Genomic DNA, 23,970 nt, shown 5'->3' with positions numbered 1-23,970 from the left:
TGTTGTGGAGGGACAAAACAAGAAAAAAGGAGGGCCTCTCCTTTCATGTTTGCCTCTTCCTCCTTTTAATCCCTCAAGTATTTTCATGAAGCAAGAGTGAGAGAAGTATGGTGACCAAACAATGCTTCTTGAAGAGTCCGGGCACAACCTGGGGGGTGGGGGTGGGGAAATGGTTACTGTTGCATATTTGTTCCTTTAACAGACATTTTAAAATTATAAACAGGTATGTTATCCATACTTGACATTCAAATTCAACTTATCAAGTGAAATATGCATTAGTGATAACCTGCAGAAGATAAATTAGTCAGTTTTATCTACTATAGGCTTCGCTGAAGTCTAACAATCAGTAAGAGAATCCATTTGACCCATCAAAATTCAGTCCTTTTCCAGCTGAATCAGCCATATATTTATATATGAAAAGGAAGTTGTGCTTATTTTTTCTGGCTTATGTGTACATGTACTCTTTATTATGGCAGTATCACACTTCTATTTTTACCTTGGTGACATAAAACATTTAGTAGGAACAAGTATTTTGAGCTCAAATACAAATCTTTACTGCTACCATGATGGCAAATACTGAGTTGCTAATAATCTGTCTCAACGTGGTGCCAAGTGAAGGAGTAAGTCTATGCTACACCAGCTCATCATTAATTCCTCTTTCTCACCTACTGTTCCCTTGCTCTGCTGCCGGGAAAGATGTTTTTGAGATACAAGGCAGAGCCTGAAGTTATTTGTTTGATGCCTCAGTAGCAGGGCCATCTTGAGTGAAGTTCAATATGGTGGATTGGACAGTGGTCTCTCTGCCTTAATACTATCCTGGATCAACCTGATGTGCTAGTAGTATCTTTGCCTGCATGTAATGTAAACTTCAAATGACAAGGAAACTTAATTCTTAAAAAAGCAGAAGGAAACTTACGTTTTCTACTGTAACTGTGAATGAGAAGAGAGGCTGTCATCTATTAAGAAAGCTGTGTAATTATACTCGGAAGAGCACAAACTCTCATCTTCCATGGAAAAAGCAAATATTGTGTTTCTAATGATGTTATAGTATATATTTTACAAAACAGATACCAAGGTGGTAATATCAAAACAAGTAGTGTAAAAATGCATTCATTTAAAAAGATTGTTTCCAAAGCTGTGTTGTAGATGCTACCCTATAAATCAATCTAAATTTCAAAAACAAAAAGGACCTTTGTAAGATAACATGTATAAAACAAGAAATGAAATGTGATTTTATTTAAGGCAATACTGGGCTACTTCACAAATCACCACCTCAAAAATATACACTGCTCCACACTACTAATTTTCTATCACATTCACGATGGGTTATTCAATACCAAAATGTTGTTTAAAATCTTCAGTGTCAGCAAACTATTTAAAATTTACATTTCCATTATATTATGGAAGTGGAAGAATTTCGATCCAATTAAAAGCAATGCAAATGCAGTTATAGGAAAAAGTTTGAGTTAAGTACATATGAATACCATCCAAAGATATTGGATGTTTCAAGTTACAAACACAACTGTGTCAGTATGTATTTTAACCAATTAAGTGTGATCTGATCAATCTCTTCTCCTGTACACACATTTTATGCAAAACGAAACTGGATATGGTAGACTTACCTAGTTGTTACTTTAAAAAGTTTAAAAGAATATTTTAAAAACTGGATCACTTAGTTACAAATTAAAATTCTGAATATAAACGTGTCATTTAATATTTCAGACTTACAGACTGCTAACAGCAGCAAATGATTTACAATAATAAATATATACAAAAATGTATCTACAAATAAAAAGTACTGTTATATATGAGCTGTGACCCAGTGAAAAATACCACAGACAATACACAAATATTTGAGTCATGGAAAAGGACAAAAATCTGATAAAAAATTGAGGTTCTGATCAATTATTTACAAAACTGAAACAATGATTCTGTTCCAAGTCCCATAGGGATAAAAACAAAGAAATTTACATGACAACTGTCATGATTTTGCTAGGTTAAATCACTTCAACAGAAAACCTTAAGAAATAGTCTCATGCTCAATGGCTTCCTACTAAAATAAAATAAAAAATGCAGTACAGGTCATGTTTAGACATGAATCATCAGAACATAGAGTCCACACATATTACCCGATTATTTTGTAACCTCTGGATTTTTCTCCAAATGTCCATCAAGTCTTATCAGACTGACAATAGGTTTCATTTCCTGAAGCTGCTTCAACACAAGCTCAGTGCAATTTTTAAAAGTCTTATCTAAAACTATTTTTACAGTACCGCTACACTGAAATTGTGATGGGTTAGCAAACTGTACATAGATTTCACTTTCAGAACATGATCGTGTTCTTGCAAACGAGGACTTGTCATTAGATTTTCTTGAGTTTGAATGAGAACCTTTTCTGGTTCCACAGCTATTGCAGGCTCTATCTGTAGGTTTCTTTTGCTTCACTGCAGACTCTTCAAGGAACTTGAGGAAAGATACTTCAAATCCCATAGGCTTAAATGAACTCCAGTCAAAAGATGCGGATTGCTCTTCAGCAGTTTGAACAGCGACAGCAGTTTCCTCCTCTCTCCGCACACTACTTACTTCAACAGCTAAGATTTCTTCCTGTTTCTCAACTTTCCGCTTTTTAATCGGAGGATTTTTTTCTTTGTTTGCTCTTTTTAAGTTACCATTTACGTTTTGCTTTTCCGAAAGGAAAGAACTAGTTTCTTGGCAGTCATTATTTACATCAGAAGAAGGCTTTCCATGATTCTCTGAACTTGTGAGGTCCTCATTAACAAGTTTGGTAATGAACATTTCTGCAAGCTCATCCACTTCATCCTTCTCACTCTTCTCAGGTTCTTTTTGTGCCACTGGTGTAGAAGCTCTCAAGTCCTCAGGGGTTTCAGACAAATGTGGCTGCAATTCTGCATCACATGTTTTGTCCTCAATTGCCTCATTTTGTGAAGATACTTCTTTCTCCAATGAATCAGGATGTTTGTTTGAGACAATTAGGATATTTCTGTGTTTTGAAGTATATGCTTTAGACAACTTGTGACATTTATAATGTCTAATTATATTATTTTCACTTGTGACAACTGACGAACAGCCTTCTATCATACATGGATATTGTGTGACCAAAGTGTTTGAACATTCAGATAAAGCATCATGCCTACTCTTTATTGAGTACACATACTTTCCACATTTCAAAGTATATGCCTTATTTTCAAGGATCTGGCCCATTTTTGAGTTCTTGTTTTCTACAATTATAAGTTTCCTTCGCTTAGTCCTAATTGATATTTTGTTTCCATGCGTTCCTGCCCTATATTTTAATCCTTTATGCTTAGTTTTCATGGTTTTTTCCTGATTAGCCTTACTTGAAATATTTTCCTGACCTGGTGTCAAGAATCGCCTAGGTCTTATCAGATGATCTTTATGCCTGTCATTATGCTTATTAAAAATATGTCGTAGGAGATTAGACCTTGTTGCATAAATACGATCACAGCCTTCACAATCACACTTGTACATGCCATCCTCTGTTTTTGTTTGTTTTATCTTTATTCCATGATCCACTTCTAAATGAGTAATATAATTAATATACATTGCAAAGGATGATTTACATTCAGACTGATCACAAGGGAATCTTCCAACATCCAAGGCTGACTTCATGCTTCCAATTTCCTCAGGAGTCATTTCATGAAGCTTCATGTAGTGCTGAATAAGACTAGTGACTTCCTGAAATATCCTTGAGCAATTTCTCACCTCACATCTGAATTCTTTTACAACTACATTTGTTTCAGTTTCATCACAGTCTTCTTCTTTACAAAACTCCTCATCTTTACTCGGCTCACTTTCTTCTTCTCCTTCCACAGAGAAGGAGGGCAGATCAGATTTGTGTACAGCTTGATAATGAAGAATCAAATTCTGCTGTATTGTAAAAGCAGCAAAACAACCTTGATGTACACATCTGTAAGGTCTGTAGGGACTATAACTAGTAGGAAGTTCTAAAGTTTTACATGCTGGTTTGGGGTGTTTTTTCTCCTCTTTTTCTTTCCTATGTTTTCTAATTTTGCGTACTTTGGGTTGTACCTGTATGTTTTTTAGTGTGGCAACATTATAAAGTTCAGGAGGAATGGTAACCACTTGTGGAGGTTTTTCCATTTTTTCAGAAACATCTGGTGTACTTTCTGGCACCACCTCCTCTGGGATCACTCTCTCTGGCACCACTATTTCTGGCACTTTCACAGATTCTATACATGCTTCTTTCTTTATTTCAAGATCTTTAGTCAATTGTGCTTCCTGTGCACTTTCCATTAGCACACAAGGTATACTCTTTAGTTCAACAGGCCTTGGTGTTAAGTTTGCAGTTTTGTTTTGGGATCTTCTCCCATAGGGTCTTTTTAGTTTTAGTTTTACCATTTCCTCTGTTGTAAAGTGATGTACCAGCTGACAGTGGGCCCGGAGGTTAGAATTTCTTGTAAATGTTTTTGGACAGGTAGCTACAACACATTTAAAGGGTGCATATTTCAACTGGTGTTTCTTAATTTCCAGTATCATTTCTGCAGTGTATTGATGTATTTTGCTGTAGTGTTTAAATAATGCATCCTTGGTCATAGCACTGTAACTGCAGCTTGGGGCCTGGCACATAAAAGGTTTATGGGCTTTTTCACTGAACCGATTATGCGTTTCTGAAGGTGGCTGGACAGGAGAAGTGCTCTCAGTTGTTACAAATGGAACAAGAATCTGTGGTAGTGAATCTGCTGGAAGACAATGAATTATACTGTCAAACACTTGACTTGAAGTTTCACTTTCTAACTTCAGCTTTTTCAACCCCTCTAATATTTCCATAATCTGAATATCATCTTTGTGAGAGGTGTCATACTTAGAAGGGCTAATTTTATCAAGGGTGACATTCTGTATGTCTGCTATGTGTTGCGCAAGGTTGGATGGTTGAACAGTTTGTGAAGGGTTTTCTGATGTACACTCAGGAGTACTGATTTGCTGACTCTGCAATGACTCAATCGACACTTCCTGGTTTTCCATTTTAACTTCTACCATCTGAGAGTTCATAGCTGTTTTAATTATTTCAAGGGTCTTCTCAAAGTTTTCAATTACATTCTGCTCTGAAATCTCCAAATTGGAATTTTCCTGAATGCAGGGATCTAGAGTGACCTGAGAGTTATCATTTTCAGATTTCACTGATAAGCAAACTGTTTCTTCATGAGTGTCATGACTAGTATTAAGGTTCTCTTTGACACTGGCAATTAACTCGCTGTCCACATTGCTCAGTTTTTGTGTAAGATTTTCCATTAACACGTGAGACTCATATTTTGTCAATACATTTGACTGGAGATTCTCTGTCGATATTTGCACATTTTCTTCAGCATTTCTGGCTAAAAGCCCCAATGTTGACAAATCATTAATTACTAAGTTCTGTGAAATGTCAGCAGCAGCTTTCTTCTTTTTCTTCGAACCACCGACCCCCTTTTTCTTTAAGTTACTCAATTCTGAATTTTTGATGCTGCTTATGACTGAAATACGTGAAGTATTATTTCCAAAATTATGTGCTGTGGCAGTAGAATTAGAAACCAAGTTGGAACATAAGCCGTTTTCAATAGTCTTAAGTATTAAGTCATCTGGAAATACTGGTAAGCTGTTGCATTCTTCTACTGAGGAAATTTTGGTGTTAATTGTTCTGTTTTGGTCTGATAGCAAGGTAGTTGGTAACGAAGGTGACACACCTGGATTTGGCAAAACTGTTGCATTTATTTCAGTAGTACCAGTGATACAGCTAGTTGTAATTACATGTGGTAATATTTCTGTAGAATCAAAAGTACTTGGAATGCCTGCAGTTTCCAAGGCCTGTTTGATAATTTCATTTCCTTCTTCATTTTCGCTTGCATTGAAGGTAGTCGTATTAGTCCGTGGAAACAAGTTCTGGAAAAAAGCAGTTGACCGATTTTCAGTAGCCAGCAGCTGAAGGAATGATGGCTCTTTAAAACACACTTCTGGATTAAAAGTTGGCTCCTGTTGCTGCTGTAAGCTCAATGCATTTGAAGAAAGAATCATACTGGCAAGAAGAGAAGATTGTCCATTAAGCTGTAGAGCTTCATGAGAAATTTCCGATTCATCTAGGGGCTTACAATAGGAGCGTTTAGACAGGTGGCCACCAAGTGATCTAGGATTAGAAAAAACCCTATAACATCGACTACAAATAAATTTGCCATCCCTGATTATTGCTGGCCATTTTGCCCGCTTGTTACGCTTTGGCTTCTTTTCTTTTCCATCTGGATCTCGCCTACGAACCTTTTTCACTTTTTCTGAAACAAGGAGTTGCGGAGTGGTTTCACTGAAGTTACTCTCATTATTTACCTGTGAAGGGAAGAGCACATCAACACTTTCCTCTTTTGTAAAAGCAGAGTTATTGTTTCCTTCTAGGGAGGAAAAGTGACTGGTATTGTTCTCCATTTGTGAGAAAACAGAACTCGGACCATTATCAGCAAGAGAAGGAAAGAGAGAAATTGGACCATTTTCTGAAGGTAAAGGAAGGAAAGGATCTGAACCACTGTCAATGTTCAGAGGCATAACTGGTTTTTCTAGTTCGTCCAGCTGTGAAGGTAAAGTTGCACTGGACAAACTTCCCAATTGTGTGCCTAATGTATTCTCTGTTTCACTTTTAATATGGGATGATAGACCTATATTTATAACATTTTCCATGTTGGGTAATAGGGAATTAGTCATACTTTCCAGACGTGTTGGGAAAAGGGCATTAGACAGCTGCTGCAGTTGGCTTGTACAAGGGGGATTTGAAGTGGTCTTGGCTTGTTGAAGAAAAGCATCACTAGTGGGAGTAGATACTTGTGATGGTAAAAAATAAACAATTTTGCTATCATTTGACAGGTTTTGCAAACTGCTTGTTTTTTTACTCCTTTTATTCTTGCGCTGCATCTTAAATGCAGCATATTGATCAGGATGGGCTGTCTTCATATGTTTGCCAATGCTTTGGCAAGAATTGTAGACTCGAGTACATCCATCAACTTGGCAAGTGAACTTCTGAACTGGAGCTGCCAGTGGTATGACTGGAACAAAAGGAGTGCCGAGGCTGCTCTGGGTTGGAGCAAGTGCAATCCCTTCTAAAGTCTTTAGAGGCAAATTATAAAAATTGGGAGCAGTCTTAATGTTCTCTTCCATGGGAAGTTTGGGAGAGAGTAAATTTTGACAGCCTACTTGATTCGGCATGAAGGACATAAGACTTATCTCTTTTTCAGGGCTTTTTGATGCAAGAACTTCAGGTTCAAGTTTAACTGAATGCATGGAAACTGTTTGGGACTCACCAACACAGTCATGTTCCTTTCCTTCCTGGAACACTGCAAGATCATTACAAGTATCTTCAACTGCTGGGCATAACTGTTGGACTACAGATGCACCAGTATCTATTTTACTACTCAAAGCAGGTAATTTACCTTTTCTTGCCATGTTTTCTCTAATTCTTTGGCCTAGAAGAGGCATCAAAACACTGCTGGCCACAGCTACTGGTTCTGCCTTTGCAGGAGGAGCAGGTATAGGTTGCTCCACACTTTCTACAGAGATTGAATTAATCTGTTCCAGTACACTAGCTGGCATTTTTGTTCCCTCGGTCCTGAAAGATTCATCTTTGAACTGATCCGAGACATAATTTTCTGCTTTGGCACAGATATTTATACCATTTTCAGGTGGTAGAACAAATGTTTCTTTTGGATGGATTTCTTCAGCATTCTCATTTTCTTCTAAAGGTTGGGAAGAATTATTCTCACCATCAGACAGCTGTATTTTTTCAGATGATTTAGTATGGTCTTCAATATGCTTTTCTAATTCATTTTGGGAGCGGTAAACTTTTCCACAACCTGCAAATTTGCAGGTGAAGGTATTATAGTGCTGTGCTTCATGATCATAAAGTAAGTATGCTTCTGAAAACACTCTCCCACATTTCGGAAACATACACTTTGCCTTGAAGAGTGGGTGCTCTTTCCGATGACTCAAAAGTTCAGCATAACTATTAAAGCTAGATTTACATTTCATCTGGATACAGATGTAGGGTTTGCTGCCACAATGCATTTGTAAATGATCATTGAGGTGGGTAACACTTACAAAATGGCGTCTACAGTACTGGCAAATGACTTTTTTGCTCTGCATTTCAAGAAACCGTTTAGCTTCTTCATTGTCTTTATGACCTTTCGCATGTGCAATTAAATTTTTAAAGTATTTAAAGCCTTTCTTACACAAGCTAACAGGACATGTAAACTCATTGACAGGCAATGGTTTCTCAACTGGTGTTATCTCTGGAATGTAAGGTTTGTCTTTTTCAAAATTTTCATCATCAGAACCATCATTATCATTAAAAACAATGAAGTCTGCTGCATAAAGGCTGTTCTTTTTTATGTGCCGTTGTTCCTGCTTAACTACAGTATTGTTCTTCTTGTTCACACCAGTGGTTGCTGTTTTAGGTGGTCTTCCTAATTTTCTAAGTGGTTTCATTGCAGCCAGTCTCTCTTTACTAGACTTCTTAACGTGTAGTGTGACATGCGGAACAAATGTTTCTTTAGAATTAAAATTCTGTGCACATATCGGGCAACTATAGATTCCATCCTTGTAGTGTTTCTGTGCATGCCTTACTATTCTATGTCCAAGGAATTCTTTGTCACACAGCACACAATATTGCATGTATGCTTGCCAGTTCCTGAATCTAGCAGATATGAACCCTCGCTCTCTCAGTTTCTTTATTTCTCGGTTTTTCTGCTTTTTATCTCTAATGCTTCTAAGTAAGTTTGTAGCTTCATCAAAACATCCAGAAAGTCCATTCACTAAAGTTTCTTTGTTTTCATCTTGGCAGTCCTCTGCTTTTTCATGCATTTCACTGTCATTCAGCTCATCTATTGATGATACAATTGATGCCTCTTCTCCCATCAATGCAAGACACTGACGTTTTAGCATTTTCCAGTCCCAAAATTCTGGATCGAAAGGCCATTGAGTTTTTAATACAAGTAAGAGCTCACAGCGTAATGAATTTGGTATTGGAAGGTTTTCTTCATCATATTTCTGGTCAGGCTGATTATATAGCATTTCAACAGCATAGTATGCATCCACATTTGGCTCGAGGAGAAATTCACTCAGTTGACAAGCACGTTTAACCTCCAAATCATCAGGCAACAAACAAGATATAGTCTTGCAAATGGAAATCTTGACCTCTGTATTCTCACTGGCTTCCAAACGCAATGCTTTCACACAAAGTTCAATGCACGTTGCAAGTCCAGCAGCATCGATCTGTAAAAGAGGAGACAAATTAAAAAGTAATTTAAAACATTATGTAATGCTTACAATTGATTTCAGTAAATTCTATAAATGATTATTCAAACTCTTTCCCTTACATCTGAACATTAAACATACAATTAAAAAACCCTTATTTTTGCATTAAATGGATAATGGTTTACATTTTGTCAAAATTAATCACTTCTTCCAGGAACAGTTATAGAATTCAGTTTTTGATTAATGTGGTCCTGTTACAAACTCTTGAAAAAACCCATAATTATTAAGTGAAACAAGCAACTGCCTTACAATATATAGAAGCACAAAAAATAATACTGGAGAAAAGAGCAACTTCTTTGTCCTTAATTCAGCTGTGTCCCGCAAGGCTCAACATTTATCAGAGCTATTACATATAAATGCCATTCTCAAATATCTCTGGGTTTTATCCAGAGAAACGTAAGCATAAGGATGTTTGCATGAAAAGAATTTCCCAACCCAAATTGCAGCTACCTGCATCCATCAAATAAAATGTTTCTGATGAGATGCTAGAATGGGAATGAATGAGCTGAAATCAGACAGCCGTATCATGTAGCTTTTCATGTGAAGGACAGATGAAGAAAATCTACTTGTGCAAATGTCCTCTTCTCTGGATCCAACCTAGTCTCTTTAGCAACTCTTGGGCAGACATCGCTATACAATTTAAGGCAGAGTCAAGCAAACTAAGGTCCCAAACTAAGGAATACAACTGACCTACTAAGACCTATTCCCTGGAAGAACTTCCACTTGCCCACATCATCCTGAAACAACAGGATGTGGAACTATCTCCCCTATACTTGTATTACCTCCACACTATAGGCTGTTCTGTTACAATTGTTTTATTATTTCATTGTTCCTTTGGTCTTGATTTCATGCTGGCCTGGTTTCTTGCTGTATTTTGATGTTTGCTTTTTAACAGTTGGAGGTTGTTTTGGTGCTGCTCTGCATTTGATTTTTTTTTCTTTATTTTGTTTAGCTGTTGACTTCTAAGTTTTGAGCTGTTTTTATGTGTAACCTGGTTTACTGGCCCTAATGGGAAAATAAATACTTTACCCAGGATGGTATTGAAACAGAGTGAGCAAAATTTGGCTGTATTGTACCCAATGCAATCTTTCTACTTCATAAAACTGATGTAGGAGTCAAGGCCATCTAGAATGGTCAAAAGCAATCAAAAGCTCTCTCCCACAGATGGGCTCATCCTCCCTCCCTTTCTTTAAAAGATGTTCTAAGCAAATGGTTAGCGTTTTGGACATTTTTGGCAGCCAGAGATACTGAGTGCAAAGTGCACACTGTCATGCCAGCATTCTCTGAGAAATGAGGAAATTATGCTTCACAGGAACTTCTGACTGCTAGTTTATGCATGCAGATACCATAGTTGGAAGTGCGAAGAACTGTATTTTCATGAGGTAGGTGCACTATACTTTGCAAGTCACTACCAAGTGGATTTTCAATTCACAGCATCACAAATAACCTTACTGCACATCCTTACCTCTGAATTGATTACTTTAATTAGGAAGAAAATGTGGTATACTGTCTTTGTTAACACAGAAAGTTGACGACATCTCTCTAGATATATTTGTACAGAAGGCTCTACCCTTTGCTGTAGTTTGCTCCAGAAGAGTGTCAGTTCCCTGAAAATTGAGATTTACAAAGTTAAAACTATACTAACATTGAAACACTATAGTCACTAGAAGGGTGTGTGTGTCTTTCTCTCCTTTTTCCACTGCTCCTGGAAGGAAGTGGGAATTTCAAAATGCACACTTCCTTCTGGCAGAATGGGATGAAATACTTTCTCATCTTCTCACCCTCTCACAGTGGATTGGGGCGAGCTGTGAGAGATGTGGAAGGATGGGGATTCACAATGGGGAGGGTATTGTGTTGGCAGGGATAGCAAGTGGGCAGGGGTGAAGGGAGGGGGTTGGGAGTTGGCAATCAATGCAACAGAGGTGGCAGCCCCATGCCCTATAAATTAAGGTAAACAATTGCTAGTATGGCACCTTGGGAATTCCCTGCAGCTTCTACTTATTGGGAAATTTTGGAAACAGTTGGAATACAAAGAAAAATAATAGCTTCAGAGGCAGCCTACCTGCATTATATTTTGGCCAAAAACAGGAGAAACATTACAGTACATTTAAAATGAAGTACACTTCTATTTATATAAGAGAACTGTTTGATTAAACTATGCCTGGACACATGGAAAGCAAGTCATTCTTTCTGAATACTTGAGATGGGGAAATTGGCTTGCTTAATGCATCTTGAGCAGCATAAAACTGAGAGTGATTTACAATCCATCATTCTAGTGATTGAAATCTTATTTTAATAAAATTTACAGAAAAATCCTGAATGTTAAATGTGCTAACATTTTCATGACTAAGCATTTTATTCCAAGTATTATGTTTTCCCACTCAATATCTATCTTATACAGATATAAATGGTAAGGATGCACATTTCAGCGTTAAATATGCTCTGGTTTATGTTCACAAGGAACAGTCTACTAGTCATTTCACTGCATAGTACTTGGAAATGTACTGGTACAATAAAATCTCACAATGATGAGGTAAGTATTTTAGATATATTAACTTAACTTCTATTACACCAGTCTACTAAGAGCTGTAGAATTTGGTTCCTACAGAGATAAAACTATGGTTGCTTTGTAATATTTGATCTGCTATCTGATCCTTAATTAGGATAAATTACAGACACCAATGGCACTAGCTATCACAAGTTATAACAAAATACTCAATTTTATAATATTTCTGTTCCATTACTCCATTTGTATATTTGCTGTATAATATATTCTAACTAACATAGTTCAAAGGATTCAAACCTACCATGCACAATACATCTCTCCCTGCTGCAGTTGACGAGATAAAAATGCTGCACATAAAATAAGAGCACTCTTTTCATCTCCTTCAGATTCTAGATTACAGATCATTTCTAAAGCATCTTTGCAGTCTATATCTGCAATCTGAAGAGTGAGGAAAAAAAGATTAAGTAATTTGTTTTCAGTTAAAATATTAAATCCGATTACATCAAAACATGCATAGTACATATCAGCAGTTTAAGCAATTGCTTTAAACATTGATAGTCTATGTAAAAACCATGATTATTTTTCAAAAAGAAAAAAAATCTAATTTGTACAGTTTATACATTACATAAATCATCTCAATGATCTCTTAAATTTATACACCAGCATCTTCTATTACACTTATCCAGAGAGACTAAAAATACTGCTAACACAGACAAAAATACTTAAGTCTCTATGTATATGTTTTATTAGTTTATGGGAGGAATTTAACGTCACACTCTTCTGATCCTTCTGTCAGTGCAAGCATTTCCATTTGCCGAACAGAATAACCACTCACCTCTCCACCTTCTGAGTACTGTTCTGGGGATTCGCCTTACCAACACACATGGGTGGGCGGAGGGGAAAAGCCCCACTGTGCAAGCAAAATGTTTTGTGCAGGGCTTCTGCTGATAGGTCTTGTTAGGGAAATCCTACCCTATGTTTGTAAGGACCTGCACAAATCATTCCCAAATATAAAATAATCCAAGTGAACAGACTCCAGGAATCAAAGGACTTAATTTTGGTTAAGAGATTGCGAGCAACCTCTGGGCTTCAGCAAGTTCATGAACTGCCTTCCTTTCCTTATACAGTACTAGAATCCCTTTCTTCTAACCCTTTTCAACTTTAACAATGCTGCAGCAGTGCATCTGCGCTGAGGTCAATGCCAGCCATGGTTAGAGGATTTGAAGGTGGTCAAAAGCTTAGCATTCACCAGGTAGTGTGGTTAATGCTGAAAGAGGAAGGGCATTTTAAAATATATTAATGCCAAATGGAGTCATTCTGTCATTTCTCTTCAAAAGCTCGAACAAGGCTGTCAGTTCCTTTCTGATTACTGCCAAAGAGGGTCTAACAGATATGAATGTTTCAAAGACTGACCACTGAGAATATTTAATTACCCCTTGTCTTAAGAGCTTCCCTGAAAACCTTAATCTCCCAGAATTATTCAAAATCATGAATTCCCTCCTAACCTTTCTATGCCCAATTGTTCCAATTTAAAAGCCACTGTATCCAAATAATGGGTACTATACATTAACGAATAGACCCCCATATAATAAAATATGGCAAACACTTCAACAATTCTTTTTTTAAGGGATAAGAGTCAATGGGTGGAATTCAATATACCACCAATGAGAGCATTTCTGCTTGCCAGATGGAACAATCTTCCTTCTCCTCCCTGCCATGCTGTTCTGGGGGTTCTCCCAACTCTCCAGGGAGGATATGGGGCAGGTACAGGGGAAGAGAGGGGAAAAGCTCCATTGAGCTAGGTGGAGTCCTTGTGCTAGCTTCCATGAATGGGGTAGTTGAATCTGGCCCAAGATGTTTTATACCTTACAGTTTGCACTGACTCAAGCTTAACTGTTCTAGAACACAAGTAATTCTTTCTTCAGAGAATGTTACAACATGCACTTCTGAACCATGTTTCCCAATACTCTTATTACTGATGTTTTGAGAAAGTCACAAGGCATATTTCTAAAACATACTTACCTCCTGCATTAGCTTTTCATTTGGTGACCCAGAACAAAGGCAGACTAGATAGGTTTGCTTAAAACTGCCTTTGCTGCTGATTTCTGGATTGTCAGAGCACACTTTTGCCAGGGCAGTTGCTTGAGTTAACTGCTTTGTTTTCATCAAATGTTTAATGCGCACATCCAGTAGCATAGGGCCTTCAAAGGTTAAAAACTGATTCACTGAAAGACAATTAGACATATTGTTAGCTCACCATGCAGTAAGTGTTAACACAGGTCTACATACCAGTATTTATCATGAAAGGCAAAGGCACTAACTGTTAGAAGGATTTTGAAGGGGCCCAACTTGACTACAGTAAACCTATTTCAATTTTAAAAAAGCAAGCCAGAGCTTCAATTCTTCCCTCTGATCATCAACCCTATGATATACCAACTTTTCTTAATTATGGTATGGGAAATAAGTGAGATTACCTTTTTTGCAGTAATATTATTTGTATTTCAACATAGTTTACTTCAGAGAACACAAGTTATAATGAGGGGAGAGGGGGCTGAACAACCTTCTTAATGAACAATTTATGCTGGATGGTGTCAAGGTAAGATTTCATTCGGCACACAATTGTACAAATATATGACTACAGGATTGGTAGAACCAACAAATAAACCTAATAAATAAGACCACAAACTAGTCTGCAATTATGTATTTTTTTATAACAGGAGAGGGACTGGAGGGGCTACAGAGGGAGACAAAGAAGTATTTCCTTCCTGCAACAATTCATTGTATTTTTATGCTAAGCACCAGATTCTGGCACCCTACTTGGTTTCTACACTGGGTGCACAGTAGGAACAGTGTTCCATTCCCCCTCCACTAGCTCGTTCACTGCCATGGAATTCCATGCACCCTCTGACATGCAGTTCCTTATCACCTATGGCTCTCAAGCTAGCACTTACAAAGAAAGCTGCAGCGATGAACATATATAAGAGCCAGTGCCAGTGGCATAGCATGGAGAGGGCAGGACGTGGAGGGTCACAGCTCCAGACACATTTCTTTTGAGGGTGTGCAACTAGGCACCCCCAAAACAGGTTGCCTCATTGAAGGAAGCAGCACCCAAGCCCAGCCTTTGGGGTTGGGCAGCGGCGGCAGCGGCTCCTTCTCCTTAGGGCCACTCTAGGGCCAGCTGAGAGGGATCTGGCGTATGAGGGATCTGCAGAGACAGCTTCCTTGTGTGGCGGCCCAATGCTGCAAGCTGGCCACACCTCCACTCCCGGGGTCAAGCTTGACCAACAGGCGGAAGTGTTGGAGAGGTGGTGGTGACACCCCTCTCTATTGCTGGGTGGCAGCATCCTTGTGCAACAGCCCAAAGCCAGTCGCAGCACGGGTGGAGGGTAATGACTGCTATGCACACCTATGTGAACAAGGGAAGTGATGAACTGGGGTGCACACTGCAGTGGGACCAAATTGTGACCCACCTTGAAACCCACCTGGCCGGGCTAGGTTCCATCAAGAGAGACACTCCAGATATATTTTAAGTTGCACATATAAGAACCAAATTTAAAATTACGGTATTTAAAATGCTTTTTTAAACAAAACAAAAGAAAACAAAAACAAAACCTGATTAAAACCTACTTGTTTTTCTCACATCCGCACACACTAATTTTTTTTATTTACAAAGAGATTTTAGACACTGGTCTTTAGAAGAAGGGTAAAATGAGAGAGAAATTGGAGAAGAATCCAGATGGCTTTATATATATAAAGTTATGACTCATCTATAGAGTCTAAAGGTAAAAAAACAAAAATAAATCAATAAAGCCAGGATGCGAAAGTTAATTAAAAAAGATCTACCAAAAAGGTTACGGAAATAGATTAAAATCAATGTCACTGCAGCCTGTCTGGATTAAGTAGCTTTATAATATGAAAACAGATATTCTTGCAGATAAATTAATCGTTCTAATTACTTTTCAGAGAGCAAGCTGATGAAATGGGACGAAAGAGGCAGATTCAGTATTATTACGGCTACAAAGAGACAATTGTGTTTTATGATTCAGAGGTCAATCTCATCTGAATTCAGCCATAAATTATTTACAAAGATACTTTCCAGTATAATAATATTATATTATATATTATATAATAATAAATAATATTTTTAACTAACACACTGATTAAAAACAGGCTTTATCAGTGATATCCACTGAATGATAATACAACTCACAATAATAATTTCAAATACAAGAAACAAACACGTTTTATACTATCTTCCAACATTAGGTACATTGCTAGAAATGTTCTTTACAACTTAAATGCAATTAATGAATATCCCTATAATTCAAATTTTAGAAGCCAGAGAATAATATGTATTCATCAACAGACAAACTTGCCTTTTGTCCGTTCTTGTTACGGAATCTCAGGCACATAAAAATGTATAAACCCAATATTAAGTGTTAAAATTACTACATCAAAACACACAATACAGTATCAGTCCAACGCAGCTAAGCACTGGCTTACATTCTAGAACATTACTACATTAATGCTGCAAAGCAAGAAAGCTTCACTGATAACAATGAGGCGTACTTTCAATTAGACTTGTTTCAGACCAAACTGTAAGGTGATTGAACTTTCCACTTTAAAATGTGAAATGCAAACAGGGTGAAACAACAATATGTGATCAGAAACTGCCCATTAAATATTTAACACCAATGTATGTGTGAATCAGTAAAGACTAGTTAATATTTACAAATAGTATTTATACCTTAACTATGTACTTGTATTTTTGTTATAAAGCCTTCACAATTAAGTTTCTAAATTTCATGAATTAAAATTGTGAATTATATCGTAAATTGAAATGAACTATTCAGCTAATCTTTATCTTCATGTTTTTGAAAAGTGAAACAGTATGTCCATATCATTTAAGAAAGACAAAGTTTTAACTTAAGTGAGCATGGAAAGCAATTGTAACTTTGTAATTTCCTAAGGGTCAAACAAATATGTAACAGGCAAAAACTTATTAATAACAGTCTTCAATAAGTCTCCCTATACTGACTCGAAATGCTTTGGCAATGCTTTCCAAAATCAAATGTCAAGGTATATTTTTCATTAACTGCAGCAGCAATTAAACGAAGTGATGTGCCTGCCTGGGAATGGTGAGAGAGCTACATGTACATCTAGTTTTGTTTGATGTTTTGGTACAGCAGTCCCAATGGCAGAAGAGAAGCCTCTTCTTATACTGAACAGTGACTTTGGCAATGACAACAATTGTAGTGAATACATGTACAGGCAACTCCCCGCTTGTGCAGGAGTTGTGTTCTGGGTCACCATAAGCCTGTTCCACCTCCATTCCAGGGCCAAAAATGATGTGTACAATGGTGGTTGTGCGTCAATTGGACACACACAAAATGGCACCACCTGTAATCCTACTCAGGTTGCACATGTAGTTCTCCCTGACAATCATATACTGCTTCCTTGATTTGCAGCCTTAATTTTTAATAGACACTTATAGCTTGCTCAACTAACAGCATTCCCCGACCTGGTGCCCTCCAGATGTTTTTGGAATGTAACTCTCAGTGGCCCCAACCAACACCACCAGCGGTCAAGGATGATGGGAATTGCCACCCAAAACATTTAGAAGGCACAAGATTGAAGAAGGCTGACATAAAATAAGGCACTGGGCTAAATAAAACATACTCAGAAAATATGTATGTTTGGAGGGTTCCCAAACTAGAGAAAAAATGGGGAAGGTAATTGGGTAAAGATAAATAAATAAAATTATTTAGACAGTTTTGGGATGACGAGGAATAAAGAAAAAAGAAAATAGGCAAATAAAGAGCAATGAAACAAAGCAGTAATGAATGAATATGGCTGATAGTGACTTAGGACAACAGAACACTTTAATTACTTTCCCTTGGTATAATAGAGTCCATGGTTGTAACCCTGTCTTGTTCAGCCATTATATCTATGTTATAAATAGTTCCAGTCGCTACCTTCAACAACAATTTTTGGTACCCTCGCCCATCTGACTAGGTTGCTCCAGCCACTCTGAGTGTCTTCCAAAATATATAAAAACATAATACAACATTAAACATTAAAAACTTCCCTATACAGGGCTACCTTCAAATATTTTCTACAGTTGTGTAATTAATTATCTCCTTGACATCTGATGGGAGGATGTTTATTTATTTTGGTTTTATTTTATGTCTGTTTTTGTTGAACAGTGATCTATAATTGTATGTGGACTATGTATATTGTCATCAGATTCTGTTTGATAACACTATGTTTTGCAGAATTTTGAATAAACGTTTCTTTAAAATTAAAATAGAAAAAGAGAGTAAACTATCAGGATCACTTAAAAGCATGCAAATGAGATACAAAATTGCTTTGTTTTGCCACTATTAAACCATTACTTTATAATCACTAAACAAAAAACCAGACAATGTTTATATTGTATCAAAACTGCTATTTTTCAGAACTTTTAACACAGCTATATTCAGACATTAAAATGTTTTGCAAATTTACTGTGTCATATCCACAGAAAAACCTTGAATAGATTTACAGGAGCTCTTTAAACACTGTTCTTTGGAGAACAGATGTTGATGTATCATCTTGGTTTTGTATGCTCTGTGTTCTTTGCTAGTTCTGCTAGCAATGCTCACTTGAAAATGCCGGACACTGATGCCCTTTTGCCTTTGTGCTACACATCCACTCCTATTTATCAGCTTTGCATTGTTTTTGGAGTTTTGGTGCCAAGTGAATAGAACACAAACATGATTTTTTTCAATCATGTAAGTCACTAGCCCCTGCCCCCATTCCTTTGAAATTTTGCACGCTCCTTTCTTATAGGCACCTCTATGATATATGCCATTTTAAAAAGTAGTTGCTCACAAAACCACAGGGCATAAAGCAAACCACCTTTAGTTCTCTCTGTCACCTCAATCGAGTTTACAGGTGGCTAATACACAAACCTTTGTCTGTAATTTGGCAGGTTTCTTTCCTAGGCTTACCTAGCTAATCCTCATGTCTACAATTTTTAGGCCAAGTGTCCACAACACACTCCCAACCATTTCATCTAGGGAACCACCCAATAACAATGTCTCAGTCTTATGTAGATTGTCAGTTAATTGGCTCTTGTCCAGTCCATTACTGAGGCAAGACAACGGTCCAGTGTACCACGTCTTGGTTTCAGTATCTGGTCTGGGTACAAACTGTGGTTAGTAGTAACCATCATTTGCCTGAGTCACGCAATGTGACATTTAACTCTTAACTATTTTTGACACCATGGCAGGGGTGGGGAGAAGAGCAGACTGTCTCAGTTCACAATGGCGTTCCTGATAATCAAATCATACTTGAGAAGTTACTCCATGTTATGTGATTAGAGTAACTGCCTCACTTTGCATATTTAATTGTGCAACTTATTAAAATCAGGTTAAGTTTTTAAAAAAAGATAATGACAAGCTAAGTAAGAAATTAGAATATATTTTCCTAAGCTATGCAACACAGACATGCTTTCTTAACAAGAAATGCACACACAGGCCATTGTGAAATCTGGGAGAAAGTTATTTTAATAACTAGAGATGACAGTTCTGTATATGCAAAGGTTTAGTACTGTTCATTGTTAAACACAAAACGATGCATTTATTCAATGTTCATTTTCCATGCCCCATCCAAAACATTCATATTCTTTTCCATCTTCCACATGATTCAGTGACTAATTACATTTCTTATTTTTTAGCCTTGCTCTTCCACCCACGGTCCCTAATAATCCTTTAAACCACCGTGTTTATCATTTCAGGTAACCTGTCTTGCATTAACAGAGGAACATTCTCTGCTATCACTGAAATAAGATACGGAAGGACCTTGAGGTTTAAAAAAAAGTCAATTTTTAACTCATGAATCGGAACTGTACGTCACATTAATATTATTAACATTTGGAGTTTTAATGTCAAGGTTTTAGTTTTCCTCTTGCAAATCCACAGCAACCTTTAATTTCACGGTACAGTTAACCTGTGAGCAAGGATGATCACAAGACCAAGTTATGCTACAAAAACACAACCATAATACAAATAACACAGTCAATGCAGAAACAAGATCTATTTTAGAATACAAAAATAAATTTTAAGCTACTATAAACTTCACTCTGCTCAATCTTCAATGAACAATAGAAACCCAATATTTATCTCTCAGACGCCCACCCATACCACATCTAATACAATTCTTTATCAAAATAAATCCTCAATCATTAGTTTCCCCCTATGATGTTCTTTCATTTCTCCTAAAGGCTATCCCTACTATGCAGGACATTTTTAATTGTGTTTATTATGGTTTTATCATAGTTTTAGTTGTATTCTTACATAAATAAACTTAAGCCCAACCCCTATTTGGCAAGAGGCCTCAATTAAAGATTTAATATTGTGCTAACTAAATTTCTAGTGTGAGCAGCACTATTCATAAACATACCATTTGTATGTACTGTAGATGGTAATTAATAACAGCATGGAAATTAATGCAAACTTCATTCAGACCATTATAACTAAGGGACTAAACTCTTAAAGTACCTCAACACCTTGGTAACCCTGAAAGTGTCGAACATTATGCCAGTCTTCCCAGACTCTATGGGTTGTATCCGACGAAGCTGTCCAATTTGCACAAGGATTTCCACTTCTACAATGAAACTTCTCCTCCCTCTCCTTGTACCCTGCTAAAATGTTCTGGAGGGTGGGGAAACCCCTGTAACAGATTTTTGGGAAGAAGGGGAAGGAGGAGGAATCTGCCTTTGCATGAATAGGACAACTTCGTCAGATACAACTCTATGTCAGTATTTCATTTTAAATTGTGTTTTTATTACTTGAAGTGTTTGTCACCTGGTCCTTTGGGAAGAAATGTGAGATATGCACTTAATAAGTAAAATAAAAATAAAATATTCAATTAATTCCCAGATTTCCACACATTAAATAGCTTTGCAAGCAATTATTGGGGTGTGGCAAACATCACCATCCTGCTTCTCTTAAGACAAAGGAAGCTTACAAATACAAAGCAAAATCAAATTCTTTACATGCCTTCCCATCATGGCAGATGAGCACTTAAACTGTTTTCCAACCACTGCTTCCCAAAGGAGGCAGTAACAGCATTCCTCATATCTCTGCTATGCATGTCTTCATACTCCCACTAAGCCCAAGTAGTCCTTAAAGAAGAAGCGAAAGAAAATGGCCCTTGCAGCCATGTAACACAGCAGTGACAAATTTTAATATTTTGTACGCAGGTATCTCTGTGCCATGCCAATTAAATGCACGGGTAGCATTTTTATTTATTTTTGCCTTAATTCATGCATGCCACCAGCTGAACACATGGATCACTGATATGGGAAGCGCCTAACTATTACTTTAAAGATGAGACGAGACACCAAGGAAGTATTGAACACATGATTACACTAGAGCTAAATAGTTTGCCCTCTGGATGCTTGCCACGGTAAGTATTAACTCACAAATCTTAAAATATGGGTGCTTCCACAAGAAAGCTTTACCATAGAAGAATTGACTCAAAAGTAATGGTGCATTTCTTTTTCTCCGTCATTAATGATCACGTATAAACTAATCACTATACATGGAATTACAAAGAATTTTCTTCTCTAACTTGCATTCTATAATGCCATTTCTCATGGAAAGAAGGGATTTAAAAATGCTGTATCTTAGACACCATGAAGAAAGGTGGAATAATTGGGCAACAAACGGAAAACTATTGTCTATACAGTTGATTCACAACTTGCACAGGGGTTAGGTTCCAGGGATTGTGTGTAAAGCTGAAATAGCACATAGTCAGAACAACCCCAGAACCAGCCCCTGCATAACTATCTCTACCTTTCTGGAACCAGTACTCAAAGTGGGCTTCCCCCCCCCCCCCGTGTAAGGTATAAAACTTTTAAGCTCTCTGCTTATTTCCAATTCTCTGTCTTCCCATTTCCACTTAATACAGGAAGATATAACAATTGGTAAATAAGGATACTTTTATTTTATAGTAAGAACTAATTTAAATACACATAACTGTCAACTTCTAAAGTTGGTTAGTATCTCTCAGTTCACAAGTCTTTTCATGTAGCTGTAGCCTACCTGACAGTGTGTGAGGATTTCTGCAAATTCACCTTCACCTAATGATTATACTATGTGTTGGACAGGGGGCAGAAACTGAAGTGCAGAAGTGCCTTATCCTGCAAAGAATTAATAGCAGGGTTGGAGAACCTTTCGAGCTCAAAAGCCACATTCCCTTGCGATGAATCACCCAAAGACTGCATGGGGCCAGGGGCAAAAGCAAGCAGACTAATGGATGCAACTCTTAGCTTTGTACAGTAGGCTACATTTCAGCCTACATTTCCTTTGTAAACTTACCCTCATCCTGATCCAGAGGCTCTTGGGAAAGGATACTAGAAAGAACTGGATTCTTCCAAGTCCCATTTTCTTGAGCAAGAAGAGATAAGAAATGCAATTGGCAGCTGCCACTTTCCATCAATTTTGTGTGTGCCATCTTGGAAAAAAAACACCAAAATAGTTTTAACAAGTATATGTACATCAAATTACATAAAACTCATAATAGCTCTTGGGCTTTTAATAATCAAACGTTTAAGTAATTTTTACTAAGAACGTTGCCACAGTTGACATGACAGGTGTTCAGTCCTGAATGCAACACTGGTAAGAACTGTTAATGAAGAACAAAGTGGAAGCCAATTTTAAATTAAATATACATTCATATCAGCATGCCTTTTTGAACAAGGATATTGCAGTACACTGAAAACATTGTGAAAAAGAGCTTCTTTTAGTTTTTATAGTTTCTCTCTGCCACTTCTATTTGCTCTTTTGAACTGTGACCATTTTCAATGCCTTTATCACACTGCATGCTAGGAGAAGAGGGAGCATGTTTAAGTTGAATGATGCTGTTCTAAACAGAGGGCTGTTGTTTGAAGCTGGCTTGTTTACCAACTGCAATTTTCAACTACGATTCCTGTTTCCTAAGCTAGGATTCCTGGCTGTGCAGGAGAAGCAAAGGAGGAGGAGGAGTTTGGATTTGATATCCCGCCTTTCACTCCCCTTCAGGAGTCTCAAAGCGGCTAACAATCTCCTTTCCCTTCCTCCCCCACAACAAACACTCTCTGAGGTGAGTGGGGCTGAGAGACTTCAGAGAAGTGTGACTAGCCCAAGGTCACCCAGCAGCTGCATGTGGAGGAGCGGAGATGCGAACCCGGTTCCCCAGATTACATGACTACCGCTCTTAACCACTACACCACACTGGCTCTCATACAAGTCCAACTCTTTGCTCTGGCTTGCTGAGTCTCATCCACCTAGCTCTAAATCACAGCTTAAAAGCATTTGGTGTGAACCAACCCAAAATGAATGTTAGCTCTGAAAATAAGACAATGCCCTGTCACCTTCTGTCAGAGTTTAACTGCTAATTATCTAAGCTCTACTATCTTTTCAGTTGAATAATAATACCAGAAAAAGCTACCAAGCGCTCACATACTCTTCTATTCAGGCACCAGTGTACTAGGTATGCAATCACAGCATTGAATGATAGGAAGCTGGCAATCATATGGTATTCCTCAGGAAACCACAGATGAAGAAAGGGAATGCAGCTTCATACAGCAGAAGGGTCTCTGTAGGCTACAAAAATGGAATTCCTAGTCCATCTACCAGACACAGTGCTCTCTTCTGTTTGAGAACTTTGAAAGCATTCTGTGCAAACCAAACTAAATATGTTAAAAGAAGGGGAAAAAGAGATGAAAGGAGTAGTATCCTTTTAAAGCTGTGTGACAGGTAGGAATTCAATAAATGCAACAGTGGGCGACAGTCACGCCTTTTAAATTTCTGCCTGATATGCCGCCTTTTAAAAGGCATGGGTGGCTTCTCCAGTTGATGATCAATGCTGTACTCTACATGGAATTTCAAAGGATATTCCAATGTCCTGTCTGGTGGACCTTGTATAAAATCTTCACTTCACATCTGTAGAGTGCAGGCTCTAATACTGAAGAGTAAGAGTGCAGCACTTCCCATTAATTTTCTGGCCACGTAATCATATCTTTGTACCATTCTTCCTAATTCCAAATTACAATCTTCCCTGTTTCTCTGTTAAATTGAATAAACTGAGCAGGGATTGAAATGGGTCTCTAAACT

The 23,970-nt window shown here is 37.5% G+C and overlaps 1 protein-coding gene across 4 annotated transcripts in view; it reads right to left on the bottom strand.

Moving 5' to 3' along the window:
* Positions 1-1,207: 1,207 nt before the first annotated feature.
* Positions 1,208-23,970, bottom strand: part of ZNF292 (zinc finger protein 292) — a 30,453-nt gene continuing 7,690 nt past the window's right edge. For 3 of the 4 annotated variants that reach the window (XM_083497497.1, XM_083497498.1, XM_083497496.1), the window contains 5 exons: positions 22,195-22,330; positions 13,850-14,052; positions 12,129-12,265; positions 10,787-10,928; positions 1,208-9,279 (listed from right to left, as the gene is read on the bottom strand). In XM_083497497.1, the coding sequence (XP_083353623.1) occupies positions 2,134-9,279; positions 10,787-10,928; positions 12,129-12,265; positions 13,850-14,052; positions 22,195-22,330 (7,764 nt within the window). In that variant the 3' untranslated portion in view covers positions 1,208-2,133. The remainder of the gene's footprint in view (positions 9,280-10,786; positions 10,929-12,128; positions 12,266-13,849; positions 14,053-22,194; positions 22,331-23,970) is intronic. The other variant, XM_083497499.1, reaches the window with a different exon arrangement.

This window comes from Podarcis liolepis (genome assembly GCF_965112155.1).
Source record: "Podarcis liolepis genome assembly, chromosome: 3".
Lineage (NCBI taxonomy): Eukaryota > Metazoa > Chordata > Lepidosauria > Squamata > Lacertidae > Podarcis > Podarcis liolepis.
The sequence above is the reverse complement of the archived record's forward strand: the minus strand, read 5'-3'. Positions and strand labels throughout refer to the sequence as shown.